At 35.2% G+C, this 16,126-nt stretch overlaps 2 protein-coding genes across 2 annotated transcripts in view; both read left to right on the top strand.

Annotated features, from left to right (window-relative positions):
- Positions 1 to 16,126, top strand: part of LOC136986341 (meiotic recombination protein REC8 homolog) — a 220,354-nt gene that overhangs the window by 77,085 nt on the left and 127,143 nt on the right. The window lies entirely within an intron of this gene.
- Positions 718 to 4,247, top strand: LOC136985787 (uncharacterized). Its single transcript, XM_067283146.1, has 5 exons — positions 718 to 1,001; positions 1,633 to 1,749; positions 1,824 to 1,912; positions 2,652 to 2,848; positions 2,913 to 4,247. The coding sequence occupies exons 1-5, from the start codon at positions 802 to 804 to the stop codon at positions 4,245 to 4,247; spliced, it is 1,938 nt and encodes a 645-aa protein (XP_067139247.1). The 5' UTR covers positions 718 to 801.

The following is a 16,126-nucleotide window of genomic DNA, read 5'->3' on the forward strand; positions in this document are numbered from 1 at the left end:
CTTATACAAGCTTCTCTATTTCAGAGCAGAAGGCAAAATCTTCCCTCAACATACGGGTGCACCTATTTTTTATTTTATATAATTAAAAAAATAAATTATATTTTTTGGAATTAAATAGTTTCAATCCATAACTCACTATTATAAATTTTTAAGACTTAAAAAAAACTGTTATATATTTTAAAAAGTCTTTACAAGTTTGTAATAAAGAATAGGAGAAATCAGTTAGAAGAATTTAATTTGAATTCGAAGTGTTCTTACAAAGAATTTTATAACGATTTACTACTTATAAACGAGGTATTCGAATTGTTTCACTGTAAAATTTTTAACAGAGGTGTGTAATATTTATTTCACAGATATTTGAAGATGAATTCTTCTTCAAATTATAATGAAATTGAATTTCGTTTCAGCGTTTTGATCAAGACAATAGAAGATTTATTTGTTTGGCTAGAAATTCGTAAGATTCTTACAATTATTTCATTTATTTTCTTAGAGAATTTCAAATTTAGATGCATCGGGTTTTTATGAAACCTCTGAACAACGACTACTGACGAGAACATTAAAAATGGTCGTTGGTCGCAGGTTCGACTCTTCGTAACCTTCTGTATTGGAAAGATTATAATTCGTGAATTTAATTCAATTATTTCACTGGTTTGCTTGTTAAGATTATTATTTGGTTATCATTAACATCTAAAGTATACCACTTATTCTGGTATGTACTATATATTATGATATTATTTTTTTATTTAATATTTCTTCAACAAACAGGTGGACTTTTTCCTTTTATGATAGCTTGATACAAAAATGGATAAATATACTCTCTTACCGACCGGGAAGGATTGGTTAAGTTCTTATCTTCGGTCAGACAATCACACTTACGCTGTAGAAGACTTAGAACCGTTCATTTGGCCCGTGTCCATTCGAACGAAAAGTTTAGAGTCTTTCCTTTGGCCAGAAGTCATCGAACTTGAAATGAAAATGATGGATAAAAACGACGATATCAAGTAAGATTAAATGAATATAACAATTATTGATAGATTAAACGAGCAGTTATTTATTGTGATATCGTCACAATGCTCTCGAGTTTAGTAATGTCTTGCCCCTGTAAATCGTACTTTCCCTTTTAGCAGTATAGTCATGCCGGTCGTCTATCTAACTCTGTTCTGGAGAAAATTTCTGAATTGAAAAACGTGACTTCCAGTTTATACAGGAAATTCGTATATAGTTAATCGGGACCTCTCATCCTTAAGCTTTCCATATCTAGTCTGGTTTTCTTCTATCTAACTCCATTCCTTAGATTAAGAAATGACAGACTGATGGACATAGAAATGCTACTAGAAATTTATAGTTATGTAGAATCAAGATCGAAACCGGGCAAGAGAAAATACCAGTAATTTTTCGGGCGTGTGGGCCAAGACTAGGACCTGAAATATCCTAAAATTTTTAGGGTATGTCAGACCCCATTCTCTACTGCTCGGTCACTCCATTTGCAGCGCGGCCGAACACTCGATTGGCCTAAAAATGATCCCTTGTAGTGTCCATATGGGGGAAATAGCACCAACAAAAAGTTTAAATATTTGTAGTGTGTTTTAGTGTTAAACATTAACAATAAATATATAATATTTATTTTTACAGCGTTCGTTCGGATCCAAAATTTCGACTTTATAATCTTGGACGAAAACTATTGACTTTGGGAAAATCTTTAAAGCAAAAATCACTTAAGAATAAAACTCTAGACGTAGATCAAGCATTGTAAGTGTCTATTTATTATTATTTTTTCTGTAAATAATATCGAAAGTTTAGTGTCAATAAGGAATTTATTCTAGGGAGAGAAATAAGAATGTAGAGGATATTCTGATGGAAATCATTAGAAACAGTGTAAAAACTCTGAGAATGAAATTTGATTGCAATTCTGGTAAGCTTTTATAAAGTATTTAAGATAATCACGCTGTTGATAATATAAATATAACGAGCAATTATTTATTGTGACATCATCACAATGATGTGTTGCAATTTTTCGTCACAGTGTCTCATTTTTAGTAGTGTCTTGCCTCCATATATCATACTTTTCTGTTAAGAACAGAGTCATGCCAGTCATCTATCTAACTCCGTTCAGGAGAAAATTTATATATTTAAATAACGTAACTTCCGGTTTGGACCGGAAGTTACGTTATTTTAATAACCGGAGTTAACAGTAACTGGAAGTTACAGTTAATCTGGGCCTCACGCTCCTAAGCATTCCATATCTAGTCTCGACTTTCTTCTACCTAACTCCTTCTCGAGATTAAGAAAGGACAAATAGACAGCCTCTAGTGAGAATTTATGGGTCATCAGTTTTTGAAAGGTGTTCTGGACGGTCGGGGATTGAATCCAAGCTAGCAACTCTTAGAGAATTTTTAATGGGCAGCTGCTCATGAAAAATTCTTGAATAATCCTAAGGATCGATGATGGCCTTTTCTTGTGTCCATCGTAAGTTCAGCCAGACCACAACGAGGTGATCGAGTGATGAGAGACAGAACCTACATATCCTCAGCGAGAAGTTCTTGGAAAGTTGTTCGACTAGATTCGATCGCTCATAGTGATAGGATGATGTCTTAAGAGCAATCCAGTCTATTGGATCACTTATAATCTTATTTTTCATAACCATTTTGTAGGTGGAGAAAAATTAAACAAATGCAGACAATTTCTACAACACTTCTTCCAAGATTGTAATAGTTATTTGATGTGGAAAAATTTCCCTTATTCTCACGTTGAATGGAAAATAACAGATGTCAGGAATGTTACAGACGTTGAAAAAGAAGATCATTGTGATAAAATTACATCAAAAACTTTTCTTGAAGAAGAAAAAGAGGTTACAGTTTTATAAATTAAACTTTAACTATTCTAATAATAATTTTGAATTATTTATTTAATAGGAGAAATGTATTGAAATTTACAGTTCTAGTCACAATAATCAAAGTAAATTAAATCAGCAAACAACAAATGAAGACGATCTCGACACATCTCCTGACACTGTTGTTTTAAATCATAACCAATTGGCTGCATCACAGATTACTCAAGAAAAAGAGAAACTTCTAGAGAAAACAAATGATCGATGCTACATCTTCAGAAGTCCTCCATGGAAGATTTCAACTTCTGTTAAACAAAATCGAAAGTTTAATCGCCGCAATTCTCTTACATCTTCTCCAACTGTCCCTACAGGACACGAATATCATTTTAAGCGTTTCAAAAGACCGGATCAAGCAGTTCCTATAATGGCTAATCAAGGAAGATCTAATGTTTTTCACAAGAATTCGCCTATTTCTCCCCCTTCTTTGCTGTACGATAATAAATTCATACAGAAGAATGATCTCAGGCACAGATTGGCAAACCCGGTTTCTTCTGTGCGTCCCAATTCTCAATATAAAGACCAGAGGAGCTCTATCCCTACGATAGGAAGGTTTCCACTTACCTCACATAATTCACGAGGAATGTATCAAAATCAGCAATTTTGCAATAATTATTATCATTCGAAAATTCAAACGGTGAATTTTTCTTACCCGCAATCTGCAAATGGAAATGGAGTTGATTCAAAAAATTTGCAAAACTGTCAGAAAGGACGGCCTGTTGCTGTGCCATATTTTCCTCAACAGTTTCAAATGAGCACGAAAAATCAACAGCAACAGAGATTATTGTTCGTGCCTCAACTACCACTCCCTGTGCCATCAACAAATCAAAACTACTATTTTCAAAATTTCCCCTCTCTAAATGGTTTCAATTCGGAAGCGACGTATCAAAAGCCCGATGTAAGGAACAATTCATGTTCTAATTTTCGATCTTTTAGGCCCCCTGCACCTGATTTAAATCCAAATTTCCAGCCATTATCACAGTTTCATTATGGACAACATTCCACGTTGCAAACGTCTAATCCTCGTGTTCAGCAAATGAAAACTTCCATAGGAAAATATAAGAATCATCGAATGGCTGATGGCAATTCTCAGCAAGATGCACAGAGAGACGATGCCTGGAGCAACAACGAAAAGAATATTCCGGTGCTGATAAGAAAGAGAAAAATGAAGAAACAACACAGGAAACAATGGCAAAAACCCAATTGCAGACACGAGAATCTGTTGATCGATTGCAGTAAGAACCTTGAAGAATCTGAAACCAAAACTGAGAATGAGGGGTCTGGAAGTGTCAAAACCGAAGAAGAATTAGATGCAGCAAATGAATTAGAGAATATGTCAAAAATTAAAGAAGAAACCTCATGAATTTCACGAAATGACATATTTAGAAATTTAAATTTTAACATAACAAGGAAAATTTCATTACATTAAGATATTTATATAATTATTTTTTTATTTGGTATTCATTTTTATAGTTATGAATTTTGGAAATATTTCATAAAAATGAGATTAAAAATTCAAATACTTTAAAATTTTAATTTGATATTTTTATTTATTAATTATTTATTATTATTATTATACTGAGTGTATCTTATTACAGACACTCTCGCTAATACGGCACCACTCTGGGCAAGGGTCTACTGATTTATTGAGTCAATAAACTCTTGATGATCCGGTCAATTATTTAATGACCGGTTTATCGAGAGTTCCAATAAATCAAGTTTCTTTGACACTTCAAGTGGGGGTGCCCATCAATGTCAAACTGGTGAACTACGATAATTGGCCCAGGGCTGCCGACTGTTAAGATAGCAGCAAATTGCTGCGTGGGACCAGGGATGACATCTAGACGAAACAACAAACCCCCAGGAAATTTTAGTGGGATGGTCCGTCCGAATATATGAGACCCCACAAAACCACCCAACACTGTGGGCAGTGGTGATATTCAAAATATTTAACAAAGGGTTCGCTAGCAGAAAATTTTTCCCTAACAATCACCGACAAACAAAATGGAAGTTTTGACTAGAAATAAATACAATACCTTTTCTTGCGATATATCTAATAACCAGTGGCGTATTTGGAACGTAAGGGGCCCTGGGCGAAGACCAGGTAACAATAGTATGTTAGTGCTGTCGACCTGTTTCTTTTTTTTAGGCAGAGAAATTTTTCACCCCGAATAACACTGCTGATAATAGACAGATGTCATCGTCTCTCGAAATACAATATCCTTTTTATTTCGCTGTTCATAGCCCGACACGTGTTCCACAGCCATCTTGTATTATCTCGCGCGCGTGAGATTATGGGATCTCTCTTATGACTGGATCTAGTTTCAAGAATTCTCTTGAATCGATCGCGGTCCTCGTTTCGGTCGAGATTGAAACGGTCGAGAGAGATCGCACCCTGATTTTGCTCACAGTCTAGATTGAAATGCTCGATGCGAACGGGGGTATAAGGCTCTAGTTTAGTAGTGTTACAGAGTATAATACGTATATTTTAATATATATTTTAAAAGAAACAAAACCACTGAGAAATGTTACGTGTGTTTAACAAGGTTCGGGAAACTGAAAATTTTACCAACGGGTTCGGCCGAACCTGTGCGAACCCGCTGAATATCACCACTGCTTGTGGGTCTGGCCGAACCCATAATGTTTATAAGAACTGCTAATAAATATTCACTGGTATTATTTAAGTTGGTTTGGTTAATTTGTCCAGGGAGGTTTTAATGAAAAATTGGCCTCTATTTGGGTGCGATAACGTGAAGAAACCCCGGAAAACTCCAAGTGGCCTGCCCCTTAGACATGCGCGACCCACGACCAGTGTTCGGTAGTATAGAAAGGGCCTTCCAAGTCACTTGTTGTCTACGGCAGGGCTTCCTAAACTGTGAGTCGCAACCCCAAACGGGGTCCTCAAAGCGAAATGCTGGGGTGGAGAAAATTAAATTTAAACAGCTGAATTTGAAGAAACAATCGGATTTTGTTCACTATCGTTAAAGCGTAATTTACTTTCATTAATATTTGTATAATTAAAGCAAATCCTAAAACTGGTTTCTTATACATGTATGTATATTGTTTTGCTTGCAAATAAATAAAGTAGTTATGGGCAATAATGGTATGTTTTTATCAGAGAATAATTCCGTTCGAATTCTCTTTTCTGTATTAATTATTTATATTTCGGTCTTGGTGATGTTCGTCAAGTCGAGTGTAAAGACAGAAGAGCGGACAAAAGAGGTGAATATTCGAGGACGAGGAATAATCGTAAATTAGGAAGGACGAGATAAATAATGAATGCAAGAGTCCGAATTCGAATAGCTGCAATCGGGAGAATATCAATATATTAGGAGTGAAAATTGGAGAATAAGTCACAGTTTGTGGGCCACGAGTCAAATATCTGGAGTCACAATCGGCGAAAATAAAAATGGCGGTCGCAATTGGAAAGTCAATATCAATATATATTTAAAATATTTTTTACTTTTTTACTTTAAATTATTGTTTTTTTTTAATTTTTAAATTTTATACACTTTTTTGTTGTTGTTTTTTAAATTTTAAACTTTTTCGGGATATCTTTAAATGTGAAACAAAGAAATATAAAATAGAAAAATAAAGATAAGAGTAAATACGATTAAATGCAAATAAATTAAAGAAAAAAGTACACAGAGATGAAAATCTCCTGAAATCTGTGAAAATAAAACGAAAACAATCAACACTTTCGTCCGAAATATTCAATCATTTAAATAATTTTTAAATCAATAAGTTTATTTTATTCTAAAAAACTCTTTTGTACGGGAATAAAAGGGAAATTACGTTGCTCGGATCGATCAACTGGCTAGTGCCACGTGTCATTTATTACGTATCGAATACATTATTGTTAATTTGATTACTTCATAATGTTCGTGTACTCTCATTCACGTACACTTGCCGAATAATTTAATCTCCACATCCGTTTATGCTGTTGCTTTTGTCGCGTCATCACACAAGTAATTTACACCCCCAGGATATACTCTTGCGGATACTCGGACGAAAATATATATGTATGGCCGATACCCGAATACCTCGGGCCGTCTGTATTCAGAATCTCAATCACGTGAAGAACATATTGTATTTCCAGAATAACACGTGAATATATCCTGCCTCCAGTTAATTTCCATTAATTGCCTGTTAACGGTACATCGGGGATAGAAACTGTGTGCAATTTTTGTGCAAAATCCCCCAAGTGTTGAATGTAAAATACAAAAACATTCGGACAAAACACTTAGCCGAGACGAACTCGGATCAAATCAAGCAGACAGATCCTCCTGATGCATGATGGAGGGAAAGGCATTGTGAAAGTTCGAACCCACCGGAATTAAGCCGGTAATGATACATCCTTTTCCGCGCGTGTAGAAGGAAAAGGGATATGAGTCGAAGGAAAAGAAAATATGAATCAGGAGGAACAAGAGTCGAAAAACGCGGGTTGGTGAAACTGGAACTTGTGACCGAGAGAATAAAAAGGCGACGACAGAGAAAAGGGGGGTCGGTTACGTTTGTCTTTTAACTGTGCGTGTGCGGACAAAATCGAGGGGAACCACCTGAAATCAACGGAGTATTGTCGACTACGAGGACTGATCCAGATCACGAGGTATGACCCGAACTTATGTAAACTCTCCCTCCGCGGCCCCAGAAATAGGCGACCTTCGCGCGCCCCTTTTGTAATTATCTTGCTAGCTTAAATAAATTCTTGTTGTTGTTATTATCCGTTGGCTATGTCTTTTATTCGGGTATCGTCTCCGCCGCTCTATCGTTGTACCCATTCACCTCCTCCACTCGCGTAACGCGTAACGCGTAACTCATCCGAACCGCCATCTTGACGTGGGCAGGTTTCACGGACCTGTTAGCCGACAAAAAGGAGGAACGAGACTTTGGCCGCCTCCCGGCACTCACAAATTTGTGCGACCTTTCTGGGTTGGATGCGGAAGATAGATCTTGGCCAGGCCAAGTTATCTGGTCCTCATAGGAGGGCGTGGGTTCAAACCCCACTCTTGACACCAAATTTGTGCCGGGAGGCAGCCAAAGTCTCGTTCCTCCTTTTTGTCGGCTAACAGGTCCGTGAGACCTGCCCACGTCAAGATGGCGGTTCGGATGAGTTACGCGTTACGCGTTACGCGAGTGGAGGAGGTGAATGGGTACAACGATAGAGCGGCGGAGACGATACCCGAATAAAAGACATAGCCAACGGATAATAACAACAACAAGAATTTATTTAAGCTAGCAAGATAATTACAAAAGGGGCGCGCGAAGGTCGCCTATTTCTGGGGCCGCGGAGGGAGAGTTTACATAAGTTCGGGTCATACCTCGTGATCTGGATCAGTCCTCGTAGTCGACAATTCTCCGTTGATTTCAGGTGGTTCCCCTCGATTTTGTCCGCACACGCACAGTTAAAAGACAAACGTAACCGACCCCCCTTTTCTCTGTCGTCGCCTTTTTATTCTCTCGGTCACAAGTTCCAGTTTCACCAACCCGCGTTTTTCGACTCTTGTTCCTCCTGATTCATATTTTCTTTTCCTTCGAATCATATCCCTTTTCCTTCTACACGCGCGGAAAAGGATGTATCATTACCGGCTTAATTCCGGTGGGTTCGAACTTTCACACCATTCTTATTCAAACTGGAGATATTCGCTTTCTCCGCTCTTCACGCTTTTCCATACTTTCTGCAAGTGAAAAAACAAGCGTAATTACTCATTGAGAGCGCGTATTTTAAATTTATTATTGACATTCTAAAAGCTTTACTTTTTCATTGGATTATAAACGAAAGTAGTCCGACAAACCTCGATGTAACGCCAGCAGATATTGGAAAGTTATGCCGTTCTCGCAAAATCACGAACCTTTTAAACTGAAATTTCTGTTTTCATTTTAATATTGTATATAACTGGTACTTCGGTATAGCACCACACCATTTAGTGAGAATTTTACAGACGAACCAATGATGGAATTAACTATGTTTGTAACATACCTTCTGACTGGTTTCCATACGGCCTTGAAGAAAGATCCGACTTTTCTGAATGCCTTTCGATCTCCGTATTCACGGGTGTTGGAATATCCACGAGGACTCTCCACGCAATCATCGTGCTCCGAGAAGACTTTATTCATTTTGATGTTTGTTGGACGAACCGTAGTGTTTTTGTTATTCACTCCACGGTACTCTTTCTTTTGAACCAATTATTCTCTAAACGAGGAAAGAAAGAATTTACAAAGCAATAAATATATAATTTTGAAACCAAATATACGAAGCTTTATCAATAAGTATTTATAAAAGTTATAGGAAAATTATAATAATTGGAAAACATTTTGTCTAACTCCTTTCAAAATTTCTCATGAAACGAGCAAGCTATCGCTTTGAGATTCACGTTATTAATGACGATTTTACTCGTTATTAGCAATTACAATTTTTTAAATAAAACCCATTTCTACCCTGAAAATTAATTTGTTGTAATTTTATAATAGTTAAAAATATAAAATTTTTTAAATAAAAATGATAAAAGATGGCGCCACTAAACGCTGCGGGGAAAATTAAGCAACTTGTTGCTGGAATTTTTTTATTTTATACTATTTTTCACTGTTTTTTTTTTATTTTTAAAATTAAATGAGTGTTTTTATGAAAAATTAACCCACAGTATTAATTAATACGATATTTAAATAGGTGAACAACAGTGATGGTGACATAAATTTGCATACGAACAAAGTGATTTTAGTTCTTCAAAGCACTTCTACAAATATGAAGTGAGAGACTACTTATATTAATTTTAACGCTCTTAATCATATTTTAGAGAAATCTGTTTGTCCCCATATTAATTTATTCGGTAAGTTTTAATTGAATGAATTTTTTAAAACGATTGCAAATTTACATTATACCAAGCTGAAATGGTTTGCTGAAACAATTTTATGTAGCGTATATCTTAGAAGTATTATTTTAAACATTATAGCAGTAAGTTGAGTAACTTTCCAGGCTGTTATGAGATTTATTTTAAAATAACTTTTATTAATTATAATAAATAAAATTGTCCGTAGCGCCATCTGTTACAAGATTGTGTTATAAAACTTTTGCTATTATTATTATTATTATAAAATGGTAAAAGACTTAACTTTGAAAGTGTTGATAAGTTTTTATATATACAAAAATTGTAAATGTTAATAATATTAAAACCTTTGTTAAATCTGGTGAGATATGAAATGGGCACCCCTCTCTTTCACCATTCCTTTCACCGTTAAACACCAAAATTTAACAGTAACAATGTCCCTTATACACAAGCTATTGTGCCAAATTTCAGGTTTTAAATTATTTTTTACTGTAAATAATGGATGAACAATCATCGTGTTATACTGACGAATCGTCAAGTGATTGTGTCACCGTGAAGAGTATTTATGAGGAATCGGCATTGAGAAATTCGGAGCAATCTTTGAATGATTTTGATCAATCTTCTGATAGTTTCGAACAATTCTTCAGCGATTCCGAACAAGAAGATGCTGGTAAATGTTTAATTTTATTGGATTTTCTGTACGTATTTTTCAATATTTTCTTCTATTTGTTTTTCAGAATCCATAAAAGAAGCGTGCTTAGTATGTGAAACAGAAAGCTCGAATTTAAATGGTTTAGAAATATGCGATATTTGTAATACCATTTTCACTTGTTGTGTAAGAAAATTTCGTGAACCAATTTGCTTCAGATCAACGAAGTGTTCTGAGAACAATGAAGAAATTATTCGTTGTGAATATTGTTTCCTGAACAAATGTTATAGAATTGGGATGAGAGTGTCAGATGCTTATGGTATGTTCTTAATATTGTTATTGGGGGCGTCTATATGGCAAGCACATAGGTAGGAGAGCCAATGACAGAATCATTTTCATCCAAAAAACGTCATTAGGTGGGTTGCTGAGATGCTTGTCACGTAGACTCATCCATTGCTGCATGTGTTGCATTAGCAAAGGGCACGTAGCCATTGCGAAGTGACTTTGCAAAGTGGTTTTTATACAGCTAGATATTAAAACCAATGACATTGCCCATTTTGAATGAAACGGATTATGCCATTGGATTTGCTTATCCATCTGTATGGAAGCCATTACCAGGCATCGGGCCTGAAGAACTTTTTTTTTGTTTCAACAGAAAACTACACACTCTACAAGACTGACATACTAATGAGATTGTATGGAGGATTTAAGGTATGTTTATTAAATGTTTATATAAATAAACAAAGCATAAACATTTAAAATTGCTAAAACTACTATTACTATTAGGGTATAAATCTTGACGCTAGACTGAAATGGCAGTATGCATTGCGTGAATTTCACAAACTGGAGGAATCTTACTACAGATGGATTTCCAATATTCCTGTCTTGAAACTGTTAGATGAATGCAAGGTAATTAACTCGACTTTCTTTTTGATTTATTTATAATTGCTTTATCCATTAGTTGAACTATTATAATTTAGGAATATGAAGTGTTAAATGAAACCCATCTTTACTTTAGGTGCCTTACTTGAATCGTGTTTTGCTAAGTGTCATACAATTCAAATTAATCTGATTTTCCAACGTATCTTTGTTGCTGTCCGGATAAAAGAGGACAAAACGGTACTCGTGTATCTAATGTAGATCACAATCTACATGAATACCGTAATCGTTGCTCTCTGTATTTATAATCGAAACCGATTATGAGAGGTACGAAGTGTAAACACTAGTTTATACTTAATTATGTATGCTTAATTCAAGTCTCTAGAAGTACGTAATACTTCAGAAACATGGAAGCCATTATATTAAATAGAGGTGTTCAGGTGTTTTTGGATACAAAACCGTTTTTTTGGAGAGGCATTGCAGCCATGAGTGCTAGCAAATCTTTAGTCAATTGTGTATGACAATTGCTTTATGCACTTTTTACAGAATTAAAGAATCAAGATTAAAAAATTTTACTTTTACTTTTTAATACAAAAATAAGTATATATATTTTACAGTTTTTGAAGAATGATATAAAAGTAAAGCATCGTTTGAGAGGAATTGTAATGGAATTAGTTGAACGATCCCTGGATGTTCACATGGTGCTGAGATTCGAGAACTTCTATTGGGATCCTTGGAAATACAAAGAAGACAAAGTTACTGTTTTAATGAGCAAAATTTTAATATTGACTCTGAAATTGCGAGATTATTGCGACTCTGAAGAACACTTTCAAGCTCTGAAATTGAAATTAATATTTAAAAACGGTATGAAATATTTTTTTTTTTTAAATTCGAAATATTTTTAAAAATTTTGTAAAGTATTCATATTTAGCAGAAGTCGACGTTCAGTTACATCACAAGAATAACACACTATCGTTGTGCTTGAATCTGTTAGATGAAATTGAAATGACATTGGCAGATATTTATCCAGACTCCAATATCTAGGAGCTTTGGTAAGCGTTTAAACCAAATCTTTTAAATTATTTTATTGTTAAAATTCTATAAAATTTCAACGAATGTTGTGATAAGTCAAATAATTACAGAGCCCGTTATATTTGAGAAATAACTGCCGTTGTTTTGCTTATCAATCTCTGTATCAAAGCCGCTTAATAGGAAATACGCACGACAAAATTTATTTCCATTCTGCTCTTCATTAGCGAGGTTGAGGCCGAAGTTTTAAACGCGAAAACGTGTACGTCGGACGTTCGGCGCCGCTTTCCTGTAAGCCTAGAAGTTTGACAATGGCGTTTGGAAAGTCAGTAGAATCATGCTCGACGTTCCAAACGCCATTGTCAAACTTCTAGGCTTACAGGAAAGCGGCGCCGAACGTCCGACGTACACGTTTTCGCGTTTAAAACTTCGGCCTCAACCTCGCTATTTTCAATAATTTTTCGTTATAATGCTGCAGCATAAAGTCATGTAGAGCTTTTTAATACGTTTCAAAGCTGAATTTGAACTATCGTCTCCATTGGACGTCATAGCCAAAAACATCTATTATTGGTGCATGACACACCACGTGAGCTACCGGTACTATTTTTGGACTGAAAACGTACATACATGCCTGCATTTTGGACAAGTAAAAATGTGTTTTTTTTTAAAAAATCTTTTTCCTCGTAAACATTAAATTGCCTTTTATTATTTAATCCCATTTGTAGTTTTAGCCAGGGTCAGAATTGAACTAAGAATTGAACAGACTCGAAATACCTTGGAGGACCTTTACCCGAGAAATTCCAGGGATTTTTCTAATTGTTCGAATTAAACCCGGAACCCAAAGTGGCAGGCCGATGCCTTAAGGATTTTCAGCCATCCTGCCGGCTATTTTCATAATTTTAAACAATACACGGAATTTAAATATTTTTCTGATATTTTTGTAAATCTTCGTCCGATGGCGATAATTATGATTAATTATTTGAAGACAAAGTCCTTTCCAAAAATAAGGAACCACCATTTATTGTGTTCTGGACATTACATTTTTGGCGACTGACCTTTTTTAAAGGAATGTTTGGCGACCAGTAGCCTCAAAGGAAAGGTCAGTCGCCAAAAATGTAATGTCCAGAACACAATAAATGGTGGTTCCTTATTTTTGGGAAGGACTTTGTCTTCAAATAATTAATTTTTTCTGATATTTAAAATATAATATTCAAAATAAGGTAGCTTAAAATATTTTGGGTAGATTTCATTAAGATAACATCTTAAGATTTAATGGTTATTTTACAACTTAAAAATTTGAAATATTTCTTATCCATTTAATTTAATTTTAATTTTTAAAGTAGAAATTCCGGAAATTGCTGAGATTTCAAGTATTTTACATTTAAATTTCTGACTCTTGAACGTCGATGGAACGTTTTGGTGAGTTTTTTTTTGCGTTTTATCATCTGGAATTAGAGCCGAATGGTTGAAATAGCTGAGAATAGCCTATTTTGGGGCACCCGGTATCGAATCCGGGAGATATCTCTTACCTCTTTAGCTTTTAGCCTAGTTAAATCAGTAATGGGTACGCTTAAACTCCTTTGTGCCTTCGAGGTGGAAAGACGAAAGAACAAAGTATCTGGAAGTTGGAATTGTGTTTTTATTTTTGAAACTCTCCGCTACGTGGACAAGGACTAAGTGGACTTTTTTCACAACAGTGGTGAATTCTTCCAGGAACCTAATGGACGGCCGGAGGAGAGCCCAACAGCACCCAAGTCTCAGATATGTTGGGTCCTTATCTCTACACTTACAGGAAATTGCTTGCAAGCAATTTCTTCTAAGTGTAAGCCCGCCCTCTGGCGGGGTTGTTGGGCGTTAGTTGCGTTATAAAACAAATTGTTGTAAGTGATCTGTTTCGGTTTGTTGCTCTCCAGGGTTCAATCCCGGATCTCCCAGAGAAGGCTCGACCTTTTAGATTTTTAATTTTAGTAAATTATCTCAAAATACTTCAAGGGAAAAATTTATTTTTTTATTTTCAGCTGTTTACACTTTACCAATGGTTAGTATTATTTTACACCTGAGAAGCGTTACGTATTGTGTAACCTCATTCCATATGCAAGCATCATGCAACCATGTTAGACTTTAACCTAGGAAAGGAAAAAAAGGAAACAACGTGTTTACCACTGAAAATGAAATCTATTGTTATAACATTTTCATGTTTTTGTTGAAGTTTGAATTGGGAATCGAATGCTGTCTCGCAATTAAATATCGTTATTGAATGCATGTTATATTAATGCTGAATATGATATTGTTATAATTTTAAAAAGTGCAAAATGATGAAATTTTATTAAAATATATTTGTTTAAAACGATTTGGATTGGTTTAATAAGATACACTAACGTGACACGTGGCCATCTGTTATTTTCCGGATGAATTTCTATGGAGGACTGGATTTCTTTAGATGTTAGACACGTGAAGGAAACTGCGAACTCTCCACGTCATCCGGTCTTTACTCAGGTGCGAACCCGCGACCTGCTATCAGTGTGCTGTGATTTTGTTGTCGATCCCCTAATGCTGGGAAGAAACTGATGAAAAATCATACAGATGAGCAAATAGAGCGTTGAGTCCAGTATCGCGTTATAGTTTCATGGCGCCTCCTGCAGAATTGAATTAGGAGGACCCATTTACAATGTTGACTTCAGACAGTTTTCTTTGGGGTAATTTTTACATGAGAATCTCCCGGTACATCCATTCGTTTCTTCTCTAGAGGGTTAAGTTTTGCGCTGGCCACACGGGAAATCCAGGATCCCTAGATATGACCCAAATTTAAATTTCGATATTGTTACCACAATAATGAGTTTATAAAAGATCGGTTTGGGAACTCTTATTGCTGATAGTTCCAGGCAATTGCCCATTTGGCCCACAGGATAACGCGTCACTGGTAGAGCCAAAAAGCAAATTTTGTGTAAATTCCAATGGTTCCGGATTAAATAACTCAAGAAAATTACACTTCAAATTAACAAATTTTTCGGATAAAATTTGTTGTTAACATTTTGAAGAAATCAAACCATTCATATCTTTAATAAAATGATATTAACAATAAAATATAAACATTACGCGTATGTTGTAGACTTAGAATAATTGCCGCTTCATAATTGAATTCTGATTGAATAACGATTAAATCGTTTCCAGCTTTGCAAATAATTATTAATAAGAATATTTAAATGCACGATAAAATTAATTATTCATAAAGAAATAGTATTTTATATTCAAATTAATTGATATTCAATATGAAAATATTTGTATGATTATATACAACAAAGATGAAATCCTCCATTGCGAATTCTGTCGACTAAACAAGTGTTACGAGGTGGCAAGAATGAACGTAAGGGATGTTTATGGTACGTAGCCTTTAATGAAATACTGATTTTATATAAAAGTTAATATAATTATGGCAAATCTTCTCAATTACAGAAGATGACAACGACTATAAAAATGCTATTAAACTACAATTAAGTGAACGACGACAGGTCGTGTTTCATTTCTATTCTACAAACACTTGCAAATTTTTATAATTAAAATTTACTCTTTTGTAGGGAAGGAAACCCCGCCACTGTTTAAAATGGAAGAAGGCACCAGAACAGTTTCGTAGCCTTGAAATTCTTTTCGTAATTCGATTTCTCGAACATCCGAATTTCAAATATTAGCATAAAACCTTCAAGTAACGATATTTTCCATTTTGAATCTCATTTCACATAACTTCTTTTGTGTTCTCTAGTGTCTTGGAGCATCTACAGTAGGGTTGGCGTACCCAAGGTGGTACACCAATGTGGCACTCAATGTACGAATAAAGTTCGGTTTCTCTCCCATAATCCATGCGTG

Source organism: Centruroides vittatus, unplaced genomic scaffold (genome assembly GCF_030686945.1).
Source record: "Centruroides vittatus isolate TY-2023 unplaced genomic scaffold, ASM3068694v2 contig_1213, whole genome shotgun sequence".
NCBI classification, from domain to species: domain Eukaryota; kingdom Metazoa; phylum Arthropoda; class Arachnida; order Scorpiones; family Buthidae; genus Centruroides; species Centruroides vittatus.

Bases quoted from the DNA above. Each gene is read 5' to 3' on its own strand.
- LOC136985787 (XM_067283146.1), top strand. From the start codon at position 802: ATGGATAAATATACTCTCTTACCGACCGGGAAGGATTGGTTAAGTTCT. The intron at 1,002-1,632 runs GTAAGATTAAAT...TTATTTTTACAG, and splicing joins GATAAAAACGACGATATCAA to CGTTCGTTCGGATCCAAAAT. The intron at 1,750-1,823 runs GTAAGTGTCTAT...AATTTATTCTAG, and splicing joins CTAGACGTAGATCAAGCATT to GGAGAGAAATAAGAATGTAG.